Genomic DNA, 24,857 nt, shown 5'->3' with positions numbered 1-24,857 from the left:
GCTATAAGAACATAAGAACTAGGAGCAGGAGTAGGCTGTCTGGCCCTTCGAGCCTGCTCCTCCATTCAATAAGATCATGGCTGATCTTTTCGTGGACTCAGATCCACTTACCCACGTTCTCACGGTAACTCTTAATTCCTTTATTGTTCAAAAAAAATCTACCTTATCTTTAAAAACGTTTACTGAAGTAGCGTCAACTACTTCACTGGGCAAGGAATTCCATAGATTAACAACCCTCTGGGTGAAGAAATTCCTTCTCAATTCAGTCCTAAATCTGCTCCCTCTAATCTTGAGGCTATGCCCTCTTGTCCTAGCTTCACCTGCCAGTGGAAACTCCTCTCTACTTCTATCTTATCTATTCCCTTCATAATTTTATATGTTTCTATAAGATCCCCCCTCAGTCTTCTGAATTCCAATGAATATAATCCCAATCTACTCAGTCTCTCCTCATAAGCCAACCCCCTCAACTCCGGAATCAACATAGTGAACCTCCTTTGCACCCCCTCCAGTGCCAATACATCCTTTCTCAAGTAAGGAGACCAAAACTGCACACAGTACTCCAGGTGTGGCCTCACCAGCACCTTGTACAGCTGCAACATAACCTCTCTGCTTTTAATTTCAATCCCTTTAGCAATGAAGGACAAAATTCCATTTGCCTTCCTAATTACTTGTTGTACCTACAGACCTACCTTCTGTGATTCATGCACAAGGACACCCGGGTCCCTCTGCATAGCAGCATGCTGCAACTTTTTACCATTCAAGTAATAACCCTTTTTACTATTACTCCTACCAAAATGTATGACTTCACATTTATTTACATTGTATTCCATCTGCCAGACCTTTGCCCACTCACTCAATGTATCTATGTTCCTCTGCAAAGTTTCACAGTCCTCTGCACACTTTGCTCTGCCACTGATCTTAGAATCATCTGCAAACTTTGACACCCTACACATGGTCCCCAACTCCAAATCATCTATATAAATTGTAAATAACCAAATCATCTATATAAATTGTAAATATAGTGTGCTCCTTTCCACTGGGCCACTAGTGAGCAAACACTACCCCGATATAGCATGAGGAGGCATTGCATTGGTTGGGATCGTAGTGGGCCAACACCTTAGATGATGATAGCTGCTTTTTCACTTCCCTAAAGCTTACTTCTTAGCTACGTGACCATTTCCAAGGCTGACCTTATTTCAATAGCAGGTGTAAGGGTGCCAAGGTGGAGGCCAGGTTACATATGAATCTTCCACAATTATTCACCAACCAAAGGAACGACCTAAACTCTGGTCCAGACATGAGAGCTGGGGCACCTTTGATCACTCTCACTTCATCTTTCAATGAGTGTAACCCAGTCTTGTCAACTCTGTAGCCTATGTAGGTCACTTGGAGTGCCTGGAACTCTCATCTTTCCATCTTAAGGCATACCCCCACCTTGGAAAAATGTTTATGTATTATGACCAAGCACCTTAAATGCTCTTTATTGGTCTTCCCGGTTATTAGCACGTCACCTGGGGTAAACCTTGTAAAATGTTCTCCATCATCTGCTGGAAAAGGGCACAGGCTGACAATACCCCAAATGGCAGTCTCGTATTTTGGTATAAACCCTTATGGTTATTCATTGTGGCATACTTCTGGGACTTGTCATCTAGTTGCAGTTGCAGGTACACGTGGTTCATGTTCAGCTTCGTGAAGGACAGACCTCCTGCCAGTTTTGCATACAAGTCTTCTATGTGAGGGATTAGGTGTTTACTAAGCTGCTAGAAGAGATTTACCATTTGCTTAAAATCCCCACAAACCAACCTGTTAGGCTTCACAGTCAGTACGACTGGTGCTGCTCATTCTGCAAACTGTACTGGTTTGATGATTCCTTCAATTTCCAGTCTCCTGATTTCTGACTCTGCTTTTACATGTAAGGCAAATGGTATTGGACGGTCCTTGCAGAATTGCAGAGTTGCTTCCTAGTCAACATGGAAGGTGGCCTCGGCTCCTTTGATAGTCCCTAGACTTTCCGGAAAAACCTCCAGGTATTTGATTGTGACTGCACTCAGGCAGCCATATTTTAATTGAAAAATGTTGAGCCAATCAAGGTGAATCTTTCTCAATAAATTCTGTCCCATCAAGCTTGGGCCCAGGCCTTTTACTACCATCAGTGGTAACTGCACTAACTGCTTCTCATTAGAACCAGAATCAAAGTCAGACACTTAATCTGTAATGGTTCCCCAATACACATTCTCAGTCTGGCTGACGTTTTGTGCAAACTTAAGAGTTGGAGTCCAGAGCGAATCTTGACTGGTTCTGCAATCACTGATACAGCTGTGCTGGCACTGAACTCCAACAGAACTGGTGACCATTTAATGGATGTTTATTTTGACTGGTTCTGATTTGGATGTTGCTAAACAATTTAACAGTTCCAAACCACATGTAGGTAGACTTTTCAGGGTGTGCACTCTTCTAGATACTGGCCTATGAGTTTTCTTACTCCAGTCAGGCTCATGTGGGACTTGTTTACTGTCTTGAGTCCACATATTGGCAACAACTATAATGTCTTCCCAGCCTGGATCCTGAAGAACATTCTCGCCATTTGGCCAAGGCTCTGCTTTGTTTTGGGGTTTTGCTGTGGGCGGACCTAGGGTCCCTCTGCTCCATACTTGTCTTGAGTGAGGCTATGCAATTGCCTTTACTCAAATAATGTTCCCCAAGCACAGTTGGAGAGGTGACAGTGTCCACTTCCATTGGGATACCCTGTAGCTCACACGCTCCACCTGCTGCATTTTCTGTTGACAAAGCCATTTGTAGTGCCTGTTAGAAGTCGAGTTGGGCTTCATCTAGTAGGCACATTTGCATGTTTACATCATGAAGCCCACAAACCAGTCTCTCAGCATTTCATTCAGAGTTAACCCAAAAGCACATGCCACTGCCAGTCATCTCAAACCTCATCAAAAATCCCGATACGGACTTCCCCTGGTTCTCAAAGTGCCAAATGAAACCTATAGCATTTCAGAATTAGAGGAGGCTTGGGGTTATAAAATTCCTTGACTAAATCCATCAACTCTTGAAGTGTTTTAGTGTCTGGTGCCTCAGAGAAAGTTAGGCTCCTAATAACCGAAAATGCTGCGAGTTCGCAAGCAGCCAGAAGAATTAGTCGGTGCTTTTCACCTACCTCAATGTCATATGCCTGGAAAAAATATTGCATTCTTTCCACATACTGGGTCCAGTCTTCAATGACAGGATTGAACGCATCAAGCTTCCCGAATAAAGGCATTATGCCAGAAATGCTTACCCCAACTCAAAGACAACTGATGAGAGAAAATTTTCTTCAGGATCATACTGATTTCTCTAGTCGCCAGTAAAATAACTCCACAGAGGCTGTTATCCCTTCACAAAGTCACCCATTATTTATATGTGCACAGTACATGGCCTCTGATCAGCTATCTCAGAGCCAGTCCCTAGACTGAGGAGAATCCCCAAGACTCCTGTTTACACGTCAGCCAGGACTCCCTGTTTGGCCCAGGTTAACAGCCCCAATCAGGGAACTCACACTCAGCGAGATCCACCTGGCTAACCTCATTCCAATGTCTAAATAAAGACTCTCTAAAAATATGCTTGTTGTTTCTTTTTACAAGACACAAATACAATACCAAAAATACAGATAGTTCACTATTACAAAACCAATTATCTCACTATTTCTATTCCAATGTGCTCCAGGGTGCAACATTCTGAAAGCTATTGAGCTAAGTTCCCATTACCACTAAGATGGCTTCAGTTGGACATTTCCACTTTTACATAAGGAGCTACACTAAATGAGTTAGCTGAGTACCAGTTAGAATTGTTAACTGTGTTTAATTATGGGTTCTGTTTGTTGTGAATGCCTCCATCAGTTACAGCAATGAGCACACACTCACAGGAATACAGTGTTGTAGTGCAACAACACTACCCAAGGACAGAGTCTCAAGCTGTCAATATGTTTTATGTTCATTTATCGAGTGCAAATGTGTAATTTCACCACAAGCTGTATGTATTTTCTTCTCCAGTAATCTGATAGCATTCATCCTTTTATAACAATAAAGTGGATCTGAAATAATCAAACTGACTCCATCATTTACTTTTAAATTGCTTTTAAAAACTAATGACCAGTCTATGCAGGTGGGGCAGTCTGCACTGACGTCACTATGTGTGGAACATGGTGACATAAGCAAAGCATGTGCTCACAAATCCTGAAGCCTGTCATGACCAGCTGATGTCACCAGCCCCATCTGCACATACTCCATGGATATTTTTGTATTCTGTAATCTCTCTGTTAATTCTAAGAGTGTGGTGTGGTGAATGGCCCTGTTGAGTTTGAGTTTCCTGCCTGTGAGATTCTCAACCTATTTCTGTAAGGTTCTTGGGTGAGTTTGAGGATCTTAAGACTTGGAAACAGTTAGCGACAAACCAGAATATAATAATTGCTGTTTTTATTAGCACAGTCACTGCCATCTTTTCTCCTGTTTCTTCCTTACAGCTCCATCCACCGCTGTTATCCTGTATGGCAGCTTTAAGTAAATACTATACATAGAGTACTATTTCAAAATAAAACAACAATACAACCCCTTCGCCTGACAAAACTGAAGGCAAAACACCTGCTTATGGGTCACACCACCCATTTTAAAAGTTGTCCAGCATCAACCCTGGGCATGACTGTGCCACTGTCATTAGCACTGCTGCCTCACAGCGCCAGGGATCTGGGTGCAATTCCAGCCTTGGGTGACTGTCTGTGTGGAGTTTTCATGTTCTCCCTGTGTCTGTGTGTGTTTTTGCTATTCTGCTTTCCTCCCACAGTCCAAAGATGCACAGTTTAGGTGGATTGGCCATGCTAAATTGCCTCTTAGTGTCCAGGGATATAAAGCTAGGTTGGATTAGCCATGGGAAATGTGGGGTTATAGGGCTAGGGTGTGGGTTGGGTCTGGATTGCATGCTCTTTGCACATCTGATGGGCCGAATGGTTCTTTTCAGCACTGTAGGGGATTCTATGATTTCATGAACCTGACTCTAAGAAAGTCTGGCCCAAAATATTTAAAAAGTTTGCCATTCCTGATTATACATCATTGTATCGCTTAAATTTAATTTAGTGGATTTACATTATGCTAAGCCACTCTTTTGCTGAACACATTTATAAAAACTTTCACATTATTTTTATGCTTTCATCTTGCATCTCACAACTTTCTTTGTATTTTATTCATTGCTCCATGTCCACTCCACTGCATTACTATATTTCCTCCTATCTGTACAAGACAGGTTGCTGGATGTTATGTTTCACAGCAATCAATTGGATGGAGGTGAGAAATGGTCAGCACATTAGAAATACATATATTGGTGAATAAACATACAGTGACCTAGTCAGCAGTCAGACAACAGTAGTTAATGTGCAGAAATAAAGAAAACAAAAACAAAAATCATCTGGTAAAAGCTATGACAGCAGAACATTGGACCTAACTTGGAGATCTGAAATCAAACTCCTTTCTTAACAGAGATTCATTTTCAAACTTGGCAGGTTCAACTGTGATGTCTGGCCACCATGGAACCAATGAAGATATTCATGACATGAAGTGGACAACTCCAATTCTTGGGAAGATGAAGGATTGTGTAAATGAATGGAGCTAACATTTGTAGGGAGGGATGAAAGAAATAAGGGATAAACACAAAATAAATGCCATCAAAACTTTGATAGGTAGGACTTTAAGAATCATAAATGTGTTGGTTTGGCCTTACTTGAAAACAAATAAATAATTCCTACCATATAAACCCTTTCTTGCAGGGTTTACAATAGAAAGATCATTGCATGGGCTTCCTCCAATCACCAAATCAAACGGGCCCCACTCAAGAATCTGAAATGAAAAGGCACAGTCGATTCCATATAAGATACCTGTCACATTAACTTTAACTTTCTTCTTAAAATATGGAAATGGTAAATGCAGAATAATTTATTATTTACTGCCACATTTCACCATTACAGGCCTTACTGTATGCAGTTATAGTTTGTGCTGTGACCGTTCCCCTCCTCCACCCCTCCACATGATATTACACATGAAATTTTTGTACAAATATCAAAAGGTACCCCAACAGATAAACCATTCTGACTTTGCCACAACTGTATTATCAGCTTTACTATTCTGTCTCCTGATGTCCCAATTATATGTGTTTCTCTTACGTTTTGCCTGCTGATGTTCCTGACGTCATGCACGTACGTGATTTTTCCTTCATGCCGGACAGTTCCTACTGCAATCGAGTCTTCACATATCTCAGAGGCAACATATCTCTCTACTTTAAATCCCAGATCCCTTAAAACTAAATAGCCTGCAGAAAACAAGAGAAACACTAATTAATTGAGTGTAAGGCTAGGACTACTAAGAAAGGTAATTTATTGGATATTTTAATATGTTGGCACAACAGAAGGATAGGAAATGCATTCTTAAGATATGGGTATCATTGGCAAGACCAGCACTTATTCCAAGCTGCTGGAGAAAATGATCTTGAATCTTGAAATGCTGCAGTCATTGTGTGATATTCTGATACTGCTGATAGAAATCTAGTTCAGGTTCCTTGATTCAATGATGGAGAAGCATCAATGGTGTATACCAAGGTTAGGAGTGAATAACTTAGTGAGAAGCTTGGTGATGTTCCTACGTCCCAGCTAACCTGTCTTTTTAGGAGGCAGAAGTCATATATTTTTGTGAGGTGCTATTGAAGAGGCTCTGATGAGTTGTACATCTGTTGATTAATACACTGCTGTCGTGGTGTTATTTTGGTGGATGAAATGGATCTTTATGGAGGTGGTTCAGGTACAGAGTTTCTTATCTTTGGTTCATTTGGTAACAGCCGAGAATTTTGGAAAGAAGAAAAATTAGAAACCAATGTTCCTAGACTCTTCTTGCTTTCTGACCGATGAGCACATGTAGAAACATACAGTGTGTATTCCTCTTCAGTCTAGGAGTAATGTACATTGTGAGAATAACCTAAAAGCAGAAAGAAGTCAAAATACTGATAGACAAAATGAATGGCAGCAAGAGCACAATTATTCTTTCCTCCCAACATAAGGATATACATGTCAGAATTTAAAAAATGAACATCAACACGTAGGATCAAAGTTATGCAAAGCTGCGAAGAGTAAAAATGAGCAGTAAGGGAAACAGTAATCACAGAGTAAGGAAGGAGAAGAGTAAAAGTGAGCAGTAAGGGAAACAGTAATCACAGAGTAAGGAAGGAGAATTGAGGAAGGTTAGAGGTGAGAAAGTCAAAAGATTTGAGGTGATGAAAACAAGGGAGCAGTACTTTAATCCTCATTTACAATACGTGGAGAAATGTACAGGATAGAATTAGGAGCTTATAAAGAAAGAGAAGAAAATTCAGAGGACCATGTCCACAGTAGTACTGGTAACAAAAAGATGCTGAAGAATGAATGTGATAGGGAGAGGCAGTAGAAACTGGAAGTGAAAAAAAACTTTCTATCTACATAGAAGAATTTTCTTGTATCTTGAATGGATTTTGTGACAGAGCTGTTAGAAAAGACTTCTAAGATACAGAAGCATTGTCCATGCCGAAGATAGAGCAAGGCTTCAGGAAGCTATCAGCTATTGAAAGAGCATGAAATGTCTTTGTCATTGAAACAAAGACCAAAGGGTCAGTTTTCACCTTCAATGCCAGTAAGAAACCTACATTGTGGGTGAGCTACCCTTTACATGCACAGCGTCAAAGTCAGTTTATTATCTATGCCAAATGTTAAAATTAACCTTCAAACATCTTGTAGACAGCTTTAGTAATGAAATAAACATGACAGCTCAATTGATATCAAAACAGATAGCAAGGCTAAAAATGCTGATGGATAATTGAGACTAAAAGCTGAAAGGATAAAAGTAACTATTGTCTGCAGATGTGATGATCAAGAGAAAATTTCCAAGACAAAGCAAGGGAAACTGTTTCAAGATAATCACAGTACAGAGGATTTGGGAATGATCTAATTAGGATCAGAAGTTCTGTTGGAATCCAGAATGAAAAGAGAGCAAGGAAGAGTAGGACCAAGTTACATTAATTTCTTCAGATGGAGAAAAACATTGGTGAAGATTTGATTGCTGATTGATTGCTTGGTTCTAGAATTCAACTGTATTTAATTTAAATAAAAGGTAAAAATCCACCACTGTTTCAACCAGTTACTTAAATCTAAAGAATGTTAGATACTAGAGATTAAATCCAAGACAATGGCTTAATGATGGATCAGGTCCTACTGTTGAATACAAGTCAATTGGTTTACGGCAGGGCTGTCCAGCCTTTTTGCATGATGGGTCACATTTCAATTCTTTTTCAGTCAATGAGCAAATTTCTGAAGGATCTGGATCAGCACCAACATTAAACATGAATTTCAAAATAAAAGTTGAGGTATGAAGGAAACACAATTTGCTTGAACAAAAGAAAATTCAAAGCAATAAACTAACAATAAAAATGCATAATTAACAAAGATTACCACAATAAATTGGCAAGTGGCAGAGCTAACCAGTAAAACATTCTTTTGCCTTTTCATTTAAGAAATAGAGCTGGACAGAGACAGACTAGGCCCAAGTCACGATTCCCAGGGAAGGATCACAGACAGGCTCACACATGAACTCTCAGACACACAAAGGCTCACTCATTCATTTACACACACACCGGCAATAGGTTTTCAGTCTTCCCTACGTTCACGAGTGGTGTCAGGGGGCTGGAGAACTGCAATCACTAAATCCTTGTTCATAAAAGGTAGTATAGACATGCCCAGCAGTTACGGACCACTCAGTTTAATCTCACTGGGGAGAACCTTCTGGAAACAATTATTTCAGATAGATTTACTAGGCACTTGGTAAAATGTGGATTAATTCAGGAGAGTCAACATGGGCATGTTAAAGGAAAAAAGTTTATACCTAACATCCTGGAGATTTTTGAGAGATTACACAGAGGATTGGTGAAAGCAAGGCTCGTGATATGGTATAGCTGGACACAGTACCACACAACAGTTTGTGAGGAAAGTGATAGGTCATGGAATGAAAGGAATGATAGCAATATGGACATGGGATGCTTTCTAAACAACCTGTTCAGAGATGGTATTACTAGAACAGACGGGACCTGAACCCAAGCTGTCTGGTTCAGAGGTAGGGAGACTACCACTCTGCAACAAGAGCCCTTTATAAATAGTGTGGGATGGTTTTGAAACACCAAGCTCTGGATTATCGGCTTAGCACACTCCTGCTGCATCACTTTACTAGCAACGTGGATATATTTTTCCTTTTTTTTAAAATATTGGGAAGTGCTCTTAAACCCAACCAAACATTATTTTGTACCATCTACCAGTAAATCACCCATGTTTTCCAATGAATTAATTTACATGAAAAGCCTGTTAAGCGACAATGCAAACCAAGTCAGCTCAGAGCGTCTTGTGATGTTTTCAGCAAGCTGTGAAACACTCAATGGCACCATCTACAGACTCACTCACTCTGAATACACACACTCAGGCACTCTTCCTCTCACGTTCTCGCACAGACTCTCACTCACTTGCATGCATTCTCTCTCATGCATGGATTTTCTCTCAAGCACAGAATCTCTCTCTAACACGCACCCTGCCCCAGGACCACAGGCTCTACTATCTCAACTACATCTTTCAGTGTAGCTGCCTGAGGGGAAGGTGAGAATGTATCTAGCAAACTCTTCCATCCAAGTGTCTTCATGCTCCAATAGGCCTCTCTCTGCTTGCTTCCCTTTCCTCACTGCCATGCTCCAGTGCTATGGAAACCAAAAACTGGTCACCGCTACTTACCTTCCTGATAGGAGCTGCTCATCCAAAAACAGGCGTATAGCTTTCACTGGAATCTTAATTTGCAGATATAAGATTACTTCCTAGAACTCAGTTAACTTTTATTATGCTTACTGTTTAAAAGATGTGCTTTACAACTTTGGGCCCTCTGTATTTAGAGTAGCTATCATTATGAGGTGTGAACATCAATCTAACTTTTAAATATTAATGATTACCACCTCACTTAGGAGATGATCACCAGGGTTGAAGTAACTTGCATGAAAATTCTGCTTTTTTGCATCTCCCCAAGGTTTCTGCCCATCCTCTCCTCAACTGGAACAATTAAGAAATAATTTGCAGTGGTTCACTGCAAAATCAATGTACATAGAAAATGACAGAAGTATATTGCAATGTAATAATATTCTTGATACTTTACCTGTCGCTATCCCATCAAAGAGTGACAGAACTTTGATTGGCCTTCTGTGCTCAGCTGGTACTGCTGGGTAAATTTTAGGTGGGTCCTGGAATAAAAAAGAACAACTGAAAATTGTTAATTATAGTTGTGTGGATACACAGACTAATTCTAAATAAAATTAATGTTTTAGAAACTAAAATCTAATGCAATCACATGATCATGTTTAATTTATCTAATAACAGAATGGAGGTGGAGCAGGAAATGTAAAGATTAAAAAAAAATGAATAAAATAGCTGGGGAATTTTAACCACCCTGAATACTTCAACCTGATACTCGGAAGTGTTGAGTAAAGGATATAATGAAAGGGAGTTTCTACAATGTATAAATCAGGAAAAAATGGAAGCAGGTAAGAAAAGTGCAACAATTGATTTTAATCTGCATATTAACTGGACAAATTAGATGGGCGAGGATGATGTGGAAGGGGAATTTCTAGGGTGCATTAGGGATTGCTTCTTAGAGAACTACATTGCTGACATACCCCAGAACATGTTATTTAAATCACGTAATACATAATAAGGTAGGACAAAAACGAGATCTTATACTTAAGGATCATGTAAGGGATAGCGATCACAACATCGTAGAACTTCAGATTCAATTTGAAGGACAGCAATTTTAATTTCAAACCACCTAAATAAGGGAACTACAGAGATATGAAGAAAGAGTTGTCTAAAGCTGACTGGGAAAATAAACTAAGAGGAAAATGAGTGGACAAGCAGTGACAGACATTTCAGCAAAAAAAAAATTCTGGTCAAAGAGGAAGACCCAATGAGAAGGATGAACCACTGATGGTTAACAAAAGTGGTTAAAAAGAGTTTTCAATCAAAAACTAAGGCTTACAAAGTGACAAAACCTAGTGACAGACAGAGGATTTGGAATTTTTTTAGGGCAAAAGATAAAGTTTCCATATTCCCAGAGGACCACAGGTTGCTTTCTCATTAGTGAGTTTAACCTGAGGCTCACCATACCTTAGGCGAAGAGAGAGGTTGAGAAGGAGAGTTCTTCATGGTAAACTCAGCCAGTGCAGGGATTGAACCCACGCTGTCGGTGCCACTCTGCATCGCAAATAGAAACTTTCGCTTTCAGTGTCAGGGAGTCGGAGTTAAAAAGCAGCAAGCTTGTTACAACTGTACAGGGTGTTGGTGAGGCCACATTTTGAATGATGTGTACAGTTTTGGTCCCTGCATTTAAGAAAGTATTTACTTGCATTGGAGGCAGGTTGAAAGAGACTCACTCGGCTGATTCCTGAGTTGAAGGGGTTAACTTATCAAAAACGAGTAAACAGATTAAGTCTTTCTTCATTAGAATTAGAAGAATGAGGGGTAAGCTTATTCAAATATACAAGATTCTGAGGTGGTTGATAGCGTAGATATTGAGAAGATGTTTCCAGTAGGAGGGAATTGTGAACTGGGTGACAGTCAACCCATTGGCAAGGTGGGCCCAGCGAGGGTGAGATGGTGCCTGAAGAGTGGCAATTCTGATGTGGAGAGTCTGGCACAGATGGAAGAGGATTGGCGACATGCCATTGGTCAGCTGGCTCAGGGCTCATGGCGGAGGAACAAAGATGGACTCTCTTTCAACTGTATCATTTTACTCTTAAATTTTTCAAAATGGTGCCGGATAGTGGTGACAGATAAAAGTTTTCACTGTATTTTACTGTGTTCTTCATTGTAGAGTGCAAGTGACAATAAATCATCATCATTCATAGTTACAAAATAGGCAGACACTCATTTAAGAGTAAGATGCGAAGGAATTTCTTCTCTCAGAGATAGTAAACATGTGATATTCTCTAGCCCAGAGAGTTGTGGAGGCTAAATCACTAGAAGTATTTAAAGAGGAGGTAGATAGATTTTGAATTCTGGGAGCTAATGGCTGTGCTGAGCTGGCATGAAAGAGGAGTGAAGGCCTGGGGTGGATCAGCTATGATCTTGTTTTATGGAAGGGCAGGTTTGAGGGGCCAAATGGCCCACTCCAGCTCCTAGTTTTCACATCCTTCTGTACATTGTGTGCGGATCTCCTTTTTAACTCAAGTACAAAAAAAAAGTGCCAACAATGGACCTGGAAATGGACTTGAACCAGGGCAGAAAATTCAAGTAAAAGTAGGGGAACAGCTAGATGATAGCTACCATAACATAATGCACTTTGAAGGCAATGGTAGAGAAGGACATACATGTAATGAAAACCACATTGACACGTAAAAGGAGAGCTGAGTTTGAGGAGCTAGGAATAGAATTTGGGCCATTAAGATGTTTATCGATGTAGCTGCCTAGCAACGTAGCCTAACAATGGAAAACATTTAAATAGTGTTCAGAGCGTAGGAAAAATATATTCTGTTAAATAAAAAGGAAAAAAATAACATCAAGTTTAGGTAGAGCAAGAAAAGAACAACAAAGTTTAGGAAAAAGGCCTTTATTAAGTATATGGTTAGCAAATGAGTACAGAATAAGAGACAATATGAAGCAATAAGGAAGAAGGCAAAGAGGAAATATGAAAGTAATTTATCAAGGAACATAAAACAAATTAGTAAAATATTTTACAGGCACTTCAATTAAAAAAATGTCTTTGATGGGATTATGCCAGAGGGATAAATACGATAAGTTAATGATAGAAAAGTGGCGGAAATATTAAATATTTTGCCTCAGTATTTACAAAGATGATAGAATTGGTGGACATGGCATTCAATGATGAAATCTCAAATGAAATAAGTGCATTTAAATTAAAAAATAGGTTGAACAAACTCAACAAGACAAAACTTCTGCTTGAAATGGGAGCATCCCCATATTTTAAGAGAATCTAGGTTAATGCAGATGCATTACTATTAATTTTTATTTTGTTAGAAAAAGGTGCAGTGCCAGAGGACTAGTAGGTTGTTAAATATAATCCCCATATTTAAGAAGGGGGACAGAATATGCCCAGAAAATAATTAACCAGTCAGCTTTAGCATCAGAGTAAAAGTCAAGGAATCCTTTGAAATGAGGAGAATGGATGAACATCTAAAAATAAGAAAATAATAACAGTTCACACAGATTTCAAAAAGAAAAAAGTGCTTGACCAAACTTATGGAATGTTTTCAGGAGATAATCCAGAGACTGAGGGGTGACCTTATTGAAGTTTATAAAATCATGAGAGGCATAGGTAAGGTGAATAGCCAAGCTCTTTTCCCCAGGCTGGGGGAGTCCAAAACTAGAGGGCATAGGTTTAAGGTGAGGGGCAGCCTTTTCACGCAGAGGGTGGTGGGTGTATGGAATGAGTTGCCAGAGGAAGTGGTGGAGGCTGGTACAATTACAACATTTAAAAGGCATCTGGATGGGTATTAGCACAGGATGGGTTTAGAGGGACATGGGCCAAAAGCTGGCAAGTGGGACTAGATTAATATAGGATATCTAGTCAGCATGGACAAGTTGGACCGAAGGGTCTGTTTCCATGCTATACAGCTCTATGAGTCTATAATAAAGAATAGACAATACTAAAGCATTAGTTGCAACTTATCCAGATTTTCAAATCGCCTGCAATAAGTTGCGCCATAATAAAACTAAAGCATAATTTCAAAGAATGTGGTGTCGGCACCAAGGGGCAGGGTGAATTGTTCTCTCTTCAAGGTATAAAGAGGAGAACAGGAGGGTGTTTGTGCAGAATGACAGAAGGTGGGAAATAGTGTTCTATAGACATCAGTACTGAAACCACTTTAGACCACAATTTACACTACAATTTAAACTTTTGAATGAGAACACAATTTCTAATTTTGCAGATGGCACAGAATTGGGAGAACTATCAATTCTAAAGAGAACTGCAACAAATTACAAGAGAATATGAATAATATAGAATGGGTAAATAATTGGTAAATGGAGTTTAACAGATAAATAGCATATTTTGGTAAGTCTCCTGGCCCAGAGGTAGGAACATTATCACTGCAACACAAGAACTCTTGTTCGAAGCACATTTTTGTTTTAATATTTTCTAATCAACCTGCTCAGAGATGTGATTACACACATCTGGTGTAGGTGGGACTTGAACTAGGGTCTCCTGGCTGTTCTTCAGGTCTGTCAATTACTACCTACTAAAAGAGGTTAGCATTTAAGAACGTGGAACATGGAACATAGAACAGTACAGGTCCTTCGGCCCACGATGTTGTGCCAACATATTATCCTACTCTAAGATCTAACTACCCTGCATACTTTACATTTAACTATCATCCATGTGTCTATCCAAGAGTCGCTTAAATGTCCCTAATGTATCTGACTCCACTACCACCGCTGGCAGTGCATTCCATGCACCTACCACTCTTTGTGTAAAGAACCTACCTCTGACATCTCCCCTATACCTTCCTCCAATCACCTTAAAATTATGTCCCTTCGTAATAGTCATTTCCACCTGGGAAAAAATCTCTTGCTATCCACTCTATCTATGCCTCTCATCATCTTGTACACGTCTATCAAGTCATCTCTCATCTTTCTTTGCTCCAATGAGAAAAGCCCTAGCTCCCTCAACCTTTCCTCATAAGACCTACACTCCAGTCTAGGCAGCATGATGGTAAATCTCTTCTGCACCCTCTCTAAAGCTTCCACATCCTTCCTATAATGAGGTGACCAGAACTGAAAACAATATTCCAAGTGTGGTCTAACCAGGGTTTTATAGAGCTGCAGCACAACCTCGCGGCTCTTAAACTCGATTCCCCTGCCAATAAAAGCCAACACAACATACGCCTTCTTAACCACCCTATCAACTTGGGTGGCAACTTTGAGGGATCTATGGACGTGGACCCCAAGATCCCTCCGTTCCTCCACACTGCCAAGAATCCTACCATTAACCCTGCATTCTGCATTCAAATTTGACCTTCCAAAATTAATCACTTCACATTTTTCTGAGTCGAATTCCATTTGTGCGACGTAAATTACCTGCACTGTAGAAAACTACTTGTCCTACGTAACAATTGGTATTAAATTCCTCAATTATTTTAATAGAGGCAGAACCTGTTTAAACTATCTTTTAAATGGAATAAAACAATTTGCTATTAGCATGTTAGATGTTTATACAACAAATTAATTTTTTTTACTGTAATGTGAAAAATGGATAACTATTCCATATGAAATATTACAATGAAATTTGTAAAGTTATTAACACATTTTACAATATGCTTATACAAATAAAAATTATAACCATCTAACAAATCTATACAAGTAAATTCATCTTTCAAAACTCACAAGTTTCTCCTTGATCTTTGTTTGATATCAAGACATAATTTCACTGAGCTTTAGTAAAAGGGAAATTGATGGGAATTGGATGATGGGGATGGAGGGATGGTTGTTGGTTTACACTGCTGGGAATCGTGTCTAATAGAAAGGAAGATGATTGTGGTTGTTAAAAATCGATGATCTCAGTATCAGGACATTACTGAAGAAGGGCCTCAGCTCAGTGTCCTAGGCAGAACCATCTTCATCTGCTTTACCAGTGACCTTTCCTCCATCATCAAGCCAAATGTGGAGTTATTCATTGTTGATTGTACAAGTATTGAGTTTCATTTACACCTCGTCAGATAAAGAAGCAGTCCATGATCAAGCAACAACTGGACAACATTCAGGCTTGGAGTGATAAATGGCAAGTAGCATTCACACTACCTCAGTGCAAGGCAATGACCACTTCAAACAAGAGAACCTAATCACCTCCTCTTGATACTGGCCAGCATAGCCACTGCCGACTCCCCAACAATTAAAATTCTGAGGGATTAATATTGACCAGAAACTTAACTGGACCCAGTTACAAAGATAAAAGCACCAGAGGCCACTTATTCTGCAGTATGACTCACATCCTGATTTGCCAAAGCATTTTACCATTTACAAATCACAGATCAGGAGTTTGATACTCTCCTGTTTGTCTGAAGTACACCCCATCAGTAGTCAAGAAACTCTACACTATCCTTTACAGAACGGCTTGCTTGATTGGCAGTTCAACTGTTACCCTAAGTGTTCACTCCCTCCACCACCAGTTCACAATATCTGCAGCATGTCGCATCTATAAGGTCAAAGACAACAAATACATGAAAACACCAATATCTTCAAACATCCCTCCTTGATGCATGCCTGCTTACTTGGAAATACATGACCTTTCTTTCATCATCACTGGGTCAAAATCCAGGAACTTCTTCACCAGCAAAACTACAGGAATACCTTCTGCCACATGACAACAGCAGTTCAAGAAGGCAATTCTCGAGGACAAGAAAATGCGTAATAAATACCACATCCCACAAATTAATCAAAAAGCTGTACGACTTACATACTCTTGACCATTGTCACTGGCAAAAAACTCTTGGAGTTTCATGGTCCAGTCTCTGCGCCTTCTCAGTACTCCATAGCTTTCATTCGGAAGACACATGTAACATCTCCAAGGGTCTTGCACCTTAGCTTCTTCGGATGCACCTGGCCCCACAAGGATATCTATGCAGTCCACACAGAAGCATCTACAGGCAAATACAGCATTACTGGAATGATTCCTACTAACTTCACATCTTGACAATAGGATTATGCTTTAAAATCCTGAAATAATTATACCTGGTTTTACCTGACATGTGCAGCTATATATCATTAAATACTAAGTGGGAAAAAAATGAACTTAACTCAAGGTTTCCCATGAATGATTTTTGGGCTGGAATACTTGGGAGTTTTCTTGAAGTGCTCAAGAACGTCTTCCAGTATATTGACCAATGGACAGTAGGGATGCTTGATCAAGCTAGCTTCTTGCCAAGCGAAACATGAGGTCCAAAAAAAAAACAGAAATGTCTCACAAAGTGTACTGTCAAGTACTGGTTGGACACTGTCAGAAACTTCAATTAAGAAATTCTCTTCATACAATTCAAAATTATTCCATTAAAAAGATGACTTGTGATGGGATGTGAATGTAATTAACACTTGGTAGCTTGTGGTATCTGGCACAAAACTATATAAAAACATTTTATTAAGGACATTTTTCCCCACCTAGGGCATTTAATTTAGTTTTTGAAGAATCCGTAAGTGAAAATGCCTTGTATATAATCCACAAATATTTCTCACAGTAGATGAATGGTCTTGGAATATGCCCCGAAAATGGTAAAGTTCTTAACAGGCAGTGATATAGGATGTGAGAACACTCTCATACAGAACCTTCTCTTTATGAGTCATGGCAAAGCAAATTAGTCAGTTTGGTATTTCCATATCAGGAGTACTGGTCCCTCAACAAATCAATTCTATTGACATGAAAAACAAACAGAAGGCATTATGAAGTGATCTGCAAAGAACAATTTAGAGTCATAGCTGGACAAGTCAAGGTGAGTCACTTCCCTAAGTGAGAGCCAGACCTAAAAGATGAGTCATACAATGTTACTGTATACATTTCTACCCAAACTGGGTGAGGTTTTGGACAATGTTTATGGGAATATATAGCACTGAGAGAAAATCAATTGAATGGTGATGCCAAAAAGGAGTCAAGCATGTTCTTCATATGTAGAAAGACAAAAAGTCTCTGAAGGTATAGAATGGAAATACACAACAAAGAGTAAGAAAAGGTGAAGGTAGAACAATGTGAATTTCCATAGCATCTTTAATAAAGTGAAGTATTCCAAGGTCAGAATCCTGTGCCCTCACTTCAGGTAAATTTGGTGGCGGGGCGGGAGAAGAGGGGCATTTATGCAGATGACAGAATGAAAGTGGTGACCCTGCTACTTGCCTGCCTCCAACCCAATTAAGACTGTGTTAGAAAAGCCTGTGGATGGCTGCCCACTCCACTGCCAATTATGACCAATATCAACAGGTGCACAGAAGGAATCATTCAAAGGCATTCAGTGCCTGATTGAAGAACCTGGTATTGGAACCGTGGTGGGGGAGATAATGAGCTACCCTTCTACCCCCACAACCTTCCTGCCAGTAATCCCCCTGCCCACCATCACTCTCCTGTGCCAGAGTCTCCCCTCGATCCAAGGCCTCAGTAAGGTGTAGTTACATACAGAAACCACTGCCTTCCTGGTGACATTGCTGAGCATAGAAGAGCTACCAGTCCCTGACTGGCCGGCAGGTAGAACGTTTATAGTTGGGGTCCTTAATGCCAGGGAACAATCTTCCATGGGCTTGTGAAGTGCCTGAGTGATACAAAATGCAGATCTTCCCCCAAAACAAATGATGCAAGAATATGGTAACCAGACATCCATATTTTGCCAGGATACATCTGGATTCTCATTAAATACCCTGTTGTCCTGGATTCTCATTAAATACCTTATTGTCCCAACAATTTCCTCAAAATCATTCAAATGTCCCAGTTTTCAGCATTTATGTTTTTTGACAACCTTTAAAATATGTCAATGGGAACATGACAGCAGCAAAATAATAAAATAACTGGAATGCACACTGAGAAGACAGCCTCAGATGATTGTCAGCTGGTCCAAGAGAGACCCCTCAGCCAGCCTTCCATTCCAGGAACACTTATGGTATCTGAACAGGCCATTCTCCGGGACTTGGAGTTGGCAGTTTGCAGCTATGAGCTCACCGAAAGTGGAGGTTGTGCAGCAAACAGGTGGTTCAGTTCTAAAGCTCTAGGTAAAAACTCTCAGTAATGGGGCTGGAAATAAACAGATTAGTTAAACACTGGTGTGGGGCCCATTCACAAGTTCATATTCCCTTAATATGCAATTCAGAAATACTGACAGATGGTCAATTTTGACTTTTGAAAATAGTTACCCTATGTTGGAATCATATCAACTACAGAGCTTGCAGCTGAACATTCATTGCCTCTATTTAAGAGTATATCTACAAATTTTACAAAAAGGAAAACAAGCATGCACCATCTTAAGAAAAATACCAAATTATAAGAAACCGTTTGGGCATAAAATAGTCCCTTTATTCCATGGAATACAGAAATGGAGGAGCTGAAAGGGTAGATTTGGCAGAGTGGAAGGGTTTTACCTGACAGAATAAACGCTGACTATAGAATTGAAATTGTTTTTAAGTCATTATTTGTTTAGCTTGGATCACTGGAAACAGACATCACCAGCTGACCACACTTTTACATTATTAAAAGTAAGGACCAAGGGAAGCTCATGGACGCCAGTTGAATCACAATCTTAGTTTATGAAAAATGCAGGTGCTTCATTAAATGTTTAAGTTTCTTGGAATATATTTATTCCTCTTTGTTCAATAAATCCTTCCAGTTGTGCTAATGATTAATTACAATGGACACTCATCAATTTTATAAATATACCTTATTCCTTAACATTGTTGGAAGAGAAGAGTTATGGGGGCAAAAATAAAAAAAAACAGATAAACTCTGAAAGAGTCCCAAGGCAAGGATTTTGTTCTGACCACTGTGTATAAACAGGATTAAATCTGACTGCAGACGAGTGGCTGAACACACTCAGCTCCCAGCCAAATGTCCTGAGTACTAATCACTTTACATCTTCACAGCTCCCCACGAGTAATTGGAATCTTCTAACATAAGCAAGCCCTTTCCAATATGTTCCTGACAATCTTCATTCATCTTGGTATGACACTTGTGGTAGCGAGGGCCATTCTTTCATTTTTTAAACCAGTCGGCCTCTTTGAGCGCAACAGTGTAATTTGACAAAAGTTAGGAAATGAATCAAATGCTGACAGAAAATAAATTATGAAATTTACTTTGAACATTTTTTAACATAGACACAAATGAAAGGGGTTAATTATATCATCTTGCTGAAATGTCATATAAATGACTTGGCGAAGGGCATTAGGCTATTCCAGGCAAAACACTAAAGGCAGGATTTTCACTGACTTGATCCATCAGAACAGTGGCTGTCAGGAGACCTTGATGTTTGAATTAAAAGTGGACAATTGTGTTTCCCAAAATATTGAATTGCATTGAGGCTTACAGCCTGATAACATTTAAAACATCAACCCTCCTTCTCGGAGCAAAATGATTGCTCACTCCATCCTATGTTATTTAAACCCGAAGTGGGTTAAGTGTGAGGATCAGATTTTTGACACATTAAACCAATCCAAACCAACTTGCTTTCAAGGAATAAAATTCCATCTCAATAGTGATTTCAGTTTCTGCAAAGTTTGACTGCTCAAAAACAGATTGGAAATTGTTTCCCGTCATTCCCAATCCCCACATGCAGGAAGAGGGTGGGGATGAATTGATCAGTAGTCCTGGCAGGAGCAGAAAACTTGTCTCTTCTAAGTTGAGTTGGTAGTCCATTCCTGGGATGACAGGACTTACATACGAAGACAAACTGGATCAGTTAGGAATATATTCACTGGAGTTCCAAAGAAATGAGAGGAGGTCTCTTAGACACCTATAAGTTCGAACAGGAGTAGACAGGGTAAATGCAGGAATGCTGTTCCCAATGACTAGGGAGTCTTAAACCAAGGATTACAGTTTAAGGATACAAAATAGGCCTTTTAGGACTGAGATGAGGAGAAATTGCTTCACCCACAGAGTGGTGAAACCGTGGAATTTTCTGCCACAGAAAGTAGTTGAGGGCAAAACATTTAAATAAAATGAGGAACTGCGGATGCTGCAGATATAAAACAAAAACAGAAATTACTGGAGAAACTCAGCAGTTCTGAGCATCTGTGGGAAGAAAGCAGAGTTAATGTTTTAAGTCCGGTGAAAAGGTGTTGCTAAATAAGAGCCCATGGTGTTAGAGGCAAAGTACGGCCATGGATAGAGGATTGGCTGACTGGCAGAAAGCATATAGTGGGGATAAACAGTACCCTTTTCAGGATAGCAGCTAGCGATTAGTTAAATTCCTCATGAGTTAGTGTGGGTCAACAACTATTCACTTGATACATTAACAATCTGGAAGAAGGAACTGAGGGCATCATTGCTAAGTTTGCAAAAGACACAAAAATAGGTGGAGGGACAGGTAATGTTGATGAAGCAGGAAGGCTGCAAGGACTTGGACAGGTTGAAGAGTGCACAAAGAAGTGGCAGATGGAATACAGTGTGGGAAAGTGTGAGGTTATAGACTTTAGTACGAAGAATAGAGGCGTAGTTTATTTTCTAAGTGGGAAAGGCCTCGGAAATCTGAAGCACAAAGTGACTTAGGAGTCCTAGCTCATGATTCTCTTGAGGTTAACATGCAGGTTCAGTTGACAGCTAAGGCCACACATGTAAGTTAACTTTCATTTTGAGAGGGCTAGAATACAAGAGCAGGGACGCACTGCTGAGGCTGTATAAAGCTCTAGTCAGACCATAATTAGAATATTATGAACAGTTTGGGTCCCTTATCTAAAGAAGGATGTAGTGGCCTTGGAGGGGGTCCAAAGGAGGTTCACAAGAATGATCCCAGGGATGAAGACCTTGTCATATGAGGAATGGTTGAGGATTCTGGGTCTGTGCTCAATAGTTCAGAAGAATGAGGAGGGATCGAATTGAAGCGTAGCTGAATAATGAGAGGCCTGGACAGAGTGGATATGGAGATGATGTTTCCTCTAGTAGAGAAACTAGGACCTGAGGGCACAGCCTCAGAGCAAGGGATGATCCTTTAAAACTGAGATAAGGGGAATTTTCTTCAGCCAAAGTGGTGAATCTGTGGGACTCATTTCCACAGATAGTTGTGTAGGCCAAGTCATTGAGTGTCTTTAAGATGGACATAGATAGGTTCTTGATTAGTAAGTAGATCAAAGGTAATGGGGAGAAGGCAGGAGAATAGGTTTGAGAAACATATCAGCCTTGATCAAGTAGCAGAGTAGGCATCATGGGCCAAATGGCCTAATTCTGCCCCTATATCTTATGGTCACTTCATCAGAGCATGTAGTAGCTAGGAAAAGAATGGTAGTTATAATGAAAATAGGGGAGAGGAGTGTTGAGCAGAGAGGTCAACAATAGATTCCCCTGGTCCTCACTTACCACCCAACAGCCTCCACATCCAATAGATCGTAAGCTGTTATTTCTGTCACGTCCAGCAGGATGTCACCATCAGATATATATTCCCCTCCCTTGTCAGCCTTCTGCAGGAACCATTCCCTCCAGACCACCATCGTCCACACCTCCTCCACTCCCAATATCTCCTGACATCCCCACAGCACCTTCCGATGCAATCACAGAATGGGCAACACCTGCCCATTTACTTGCTCCCTGCTCACTATGCAAGGCCCCAGACAGTTGAAGCAGCAATTTATCTGCACTTCAATCATCTATTGTATTCACTGCTCACAAAGTGGTTTCTTCTACATCGCAGAGACTGAGTGACCACTTTGTAAAAACACCTATGATCCATCAGTAAAAATAATCTCAAGCTTCCAGTTGTCTACCACTTCAACACACCACCATGTTGCAATGCTCCAGTGAGCCTCAGTGTAAGCTGGAAGAACACGGTCTCATTTTCTGCTTTTGGATCTTGCAGCCTCTAGGAATCATCATCGTGTTCAATAACTTTACAGCTTAATTACATTCTTCCATTTTTTTACCCACCTCCATACCCTGGTCCTTTCAAGAAATGGGCTTCTTTCAACCCATTCTCACCCACTGAGTCCTATTATCATAAGACATGGTTTGTCTAATCATTCTCTCCTGCTCTCAGCTCTCTATCACTTTTTCAGCTTCTCTTCTGTCCTGGCATACAGTCAAAAATCGCCTTGTCTGCCTATTCCTTTCATATCTCCCTCTCTCTAACTGCTACCTCCACCTATCTCTCACCTCTCCCCCCACCCATCTTCAGCATAAATACCACTTTTTCCAAGCTATTAGGTGTTCTGATGAAGTCACTGGACTTAAATTGTTAACTCTGCTTTCTCCCCACAGATTCTGTCAGTCCTGCTGCGTTTCTCCAGCAATTTCTGTTTTTGTGTCAAGACAATTGATTGTTATCAAGAAGGAACTAGGTATAGTTCTTAGGGCTAAAGGGATAAAAGATTCTGGGGAGAAAGCAGGAATAGGGTACCAGTGAGTTGGATGATCAGCCATGGTCATCTTGAACAGCAGAGTCTATCTTCTTTGTTTCTATGTCTTCAAAGCTTAAGAACCCCCACATCCACTTTCCAAAGCTTTCCTGCTCAATTTCAGCTAAGGCAAGGTGAGAAAAGTCACAAATTTAAGGTGCTGTAGTTCACTGATACAAAGGAGAATACTTGCTTGGTAGTACAAAACTTAAACATTGCTAAAAAGAGACAAGAAGTAGAAACTCTTGCACTCTAATGCTGAGATAGGGCAGATCAAAGCGATTTGTCATGATAATGGCTACACTGATTAAATCATCATATATTGCAAAAGCTCCCGACAGGGTATATGTCTACCACTTTGCACCCTGAACAACGGACAGTTTACATCAGACTACCCTGCAAGCGGATGGTATGTCAATACTGATGAAGCTAAATGCCTCATGCTGCTACTTTGCAGTAACCCAGTGTGGTTTTCTCTACTAAGAGGATTTTGCTGTCCAGTCTACAACACAAATGATTAATGTGATCCATGAGTTTCAGTCCTGCTGTGATGCTAAGGGTGTAAACAACATATCACAACAACTGCAGACCATATCAAACATCATATCACACTGAACACTCACAGCTGGCAGCATGCTGATCATGCTCAACTGGCCCTGCAAGGCTTGCAAGCTTCAAAGCAGTATGTAATTCTGCTTTTGGAAATCATTTCATAAATAATCCAGACTGTGCTAAGAATTACACCAGAAGCTAATTTAAGATCACCAGTTGGGCTTACAGTGTGATTTCTTTGCATGTGCTAGAAGCTACATATATTAATATACAGGACCAGATTTTGTGTGGAGTCGGTGGTTAGCACTGCTGCCTCACAGCGCCAGAGACCCAGGTTCAATTCCACCCTCAGGCAACTGTCTGAGTGGAGTTTACACATTCTCCCCGTGTCTGCGTGGGTTTACTCCAGGTGGTCCGGTCTCCTCCCACAGTCCAAAGATGTGCAGGTTAGATGGATTGGCCATGCTAAATTGCCTATAGTGTTCAGGGACGTGTAGATTAGGTGGGTTATAGGGGGATGGGTCTGGGTGGGATGCTTTGAGGGTTGGTGTTGTTAGGCCGAAGGGCTTGTTCCCACACTGTAGGGATTCTATGTTATTCTATGTTATTTCTATGTTATTATAGCATATTCATGGAAACAAAAAGCGGTCATAGAGATTGCCAACCATTGCTGCATTCCCAAGACAATACCTGGGCCTATCAGAGTCTACCTGCTTGATCTGAGAGCTAAACTTGACAATTAACTGTTCTTGCTGCAGTTCCTTGTCAATGATTCCCCAATCAATCAGTACCTTCTTCTCATGCTGTATAAATTGGTGTCCTATTTTTCAAGACTGTTTCTTGCCTCTTTGCCCTAATGGGTGCAAGATGAAAAGCCTTGATTTCTTAATTCATCTTACCAATGGTTTACAGAGATGAGTTTTAACCAATAAAAGCAACTGGATGTGGGCTGGGTGAGATGTTAAAATATTAGAACTCTCAAACCAGATTTAAGATGTCCATTGATTCATAGAATCAGACAGTACAAGAGAAGACCTGTATTACTACTGGTTTGATTGATGGTGGGATGGGGGTCGAGTCCTTCCATGAGACTGCATGCCTCAGATCTTCCTTCAACTTCAGATTTAACTCACACTGACTGGGGTTCCCAGGCTTCAGGAAA

General features: G+C 40.3%; 1 protein-coding gene across 1 annotated transcript in view; it reads right to left on the bottom strand.

Moving 5' to 3' along the window:
• LOC109914174 (DNA (cytosine-5)-methyltransferase 3B-like) overlaps positions 1 to 24,857 on the bottom strand; it is a 124,650-nt gene that overhangs the window by 5,011 nt on the left and 94,782 nt on the right. Inside the window, exons 11-14 of the mRNA XM_048608560.1 lie at positions 16,536 to 16,719; positions 10,230 to 10,314; positions 6,191 to 6,336; positions 5,777 to 5,867 (exon numbers count right to left, since the gene is read on the bottom strand). Of these exons, the coding sequence (XP_048464517.1) occupies positions 5,777 to 5,867; positions 6,191 to 6,336; positions 10,230 to 10,314; positions 16,536 to 16,719 (506 nt within the window). The remainder of the gene's footprint in view (positions 1 to 5,776; positions 5,868 to 6,190; positions 6,337 to 10,229; positions 10,315 to 16,535; positions 16,720 to 24,857) is intronic.

This window comes from Rhincodon typus, chromosome 19 (assembly GCF_021869965.1).
Source record: "Rhincodon typus isolate 14 chromosome 19, sRhiTyp1.1, whole genome shotgun sequence".
NCBI classification, from domain to species: Eukaryota; Metazoa; Chordata; class Chondrichthyes; order Orectolobiformes; family Rhincodontidae; genus Rhincodon; species Rhincodon typus.
The sequence above is the reverse complement of the archived record's forward strand: the minus strand, read 5'-3'. Positions and strand labels throughout refer to the sequence as shown.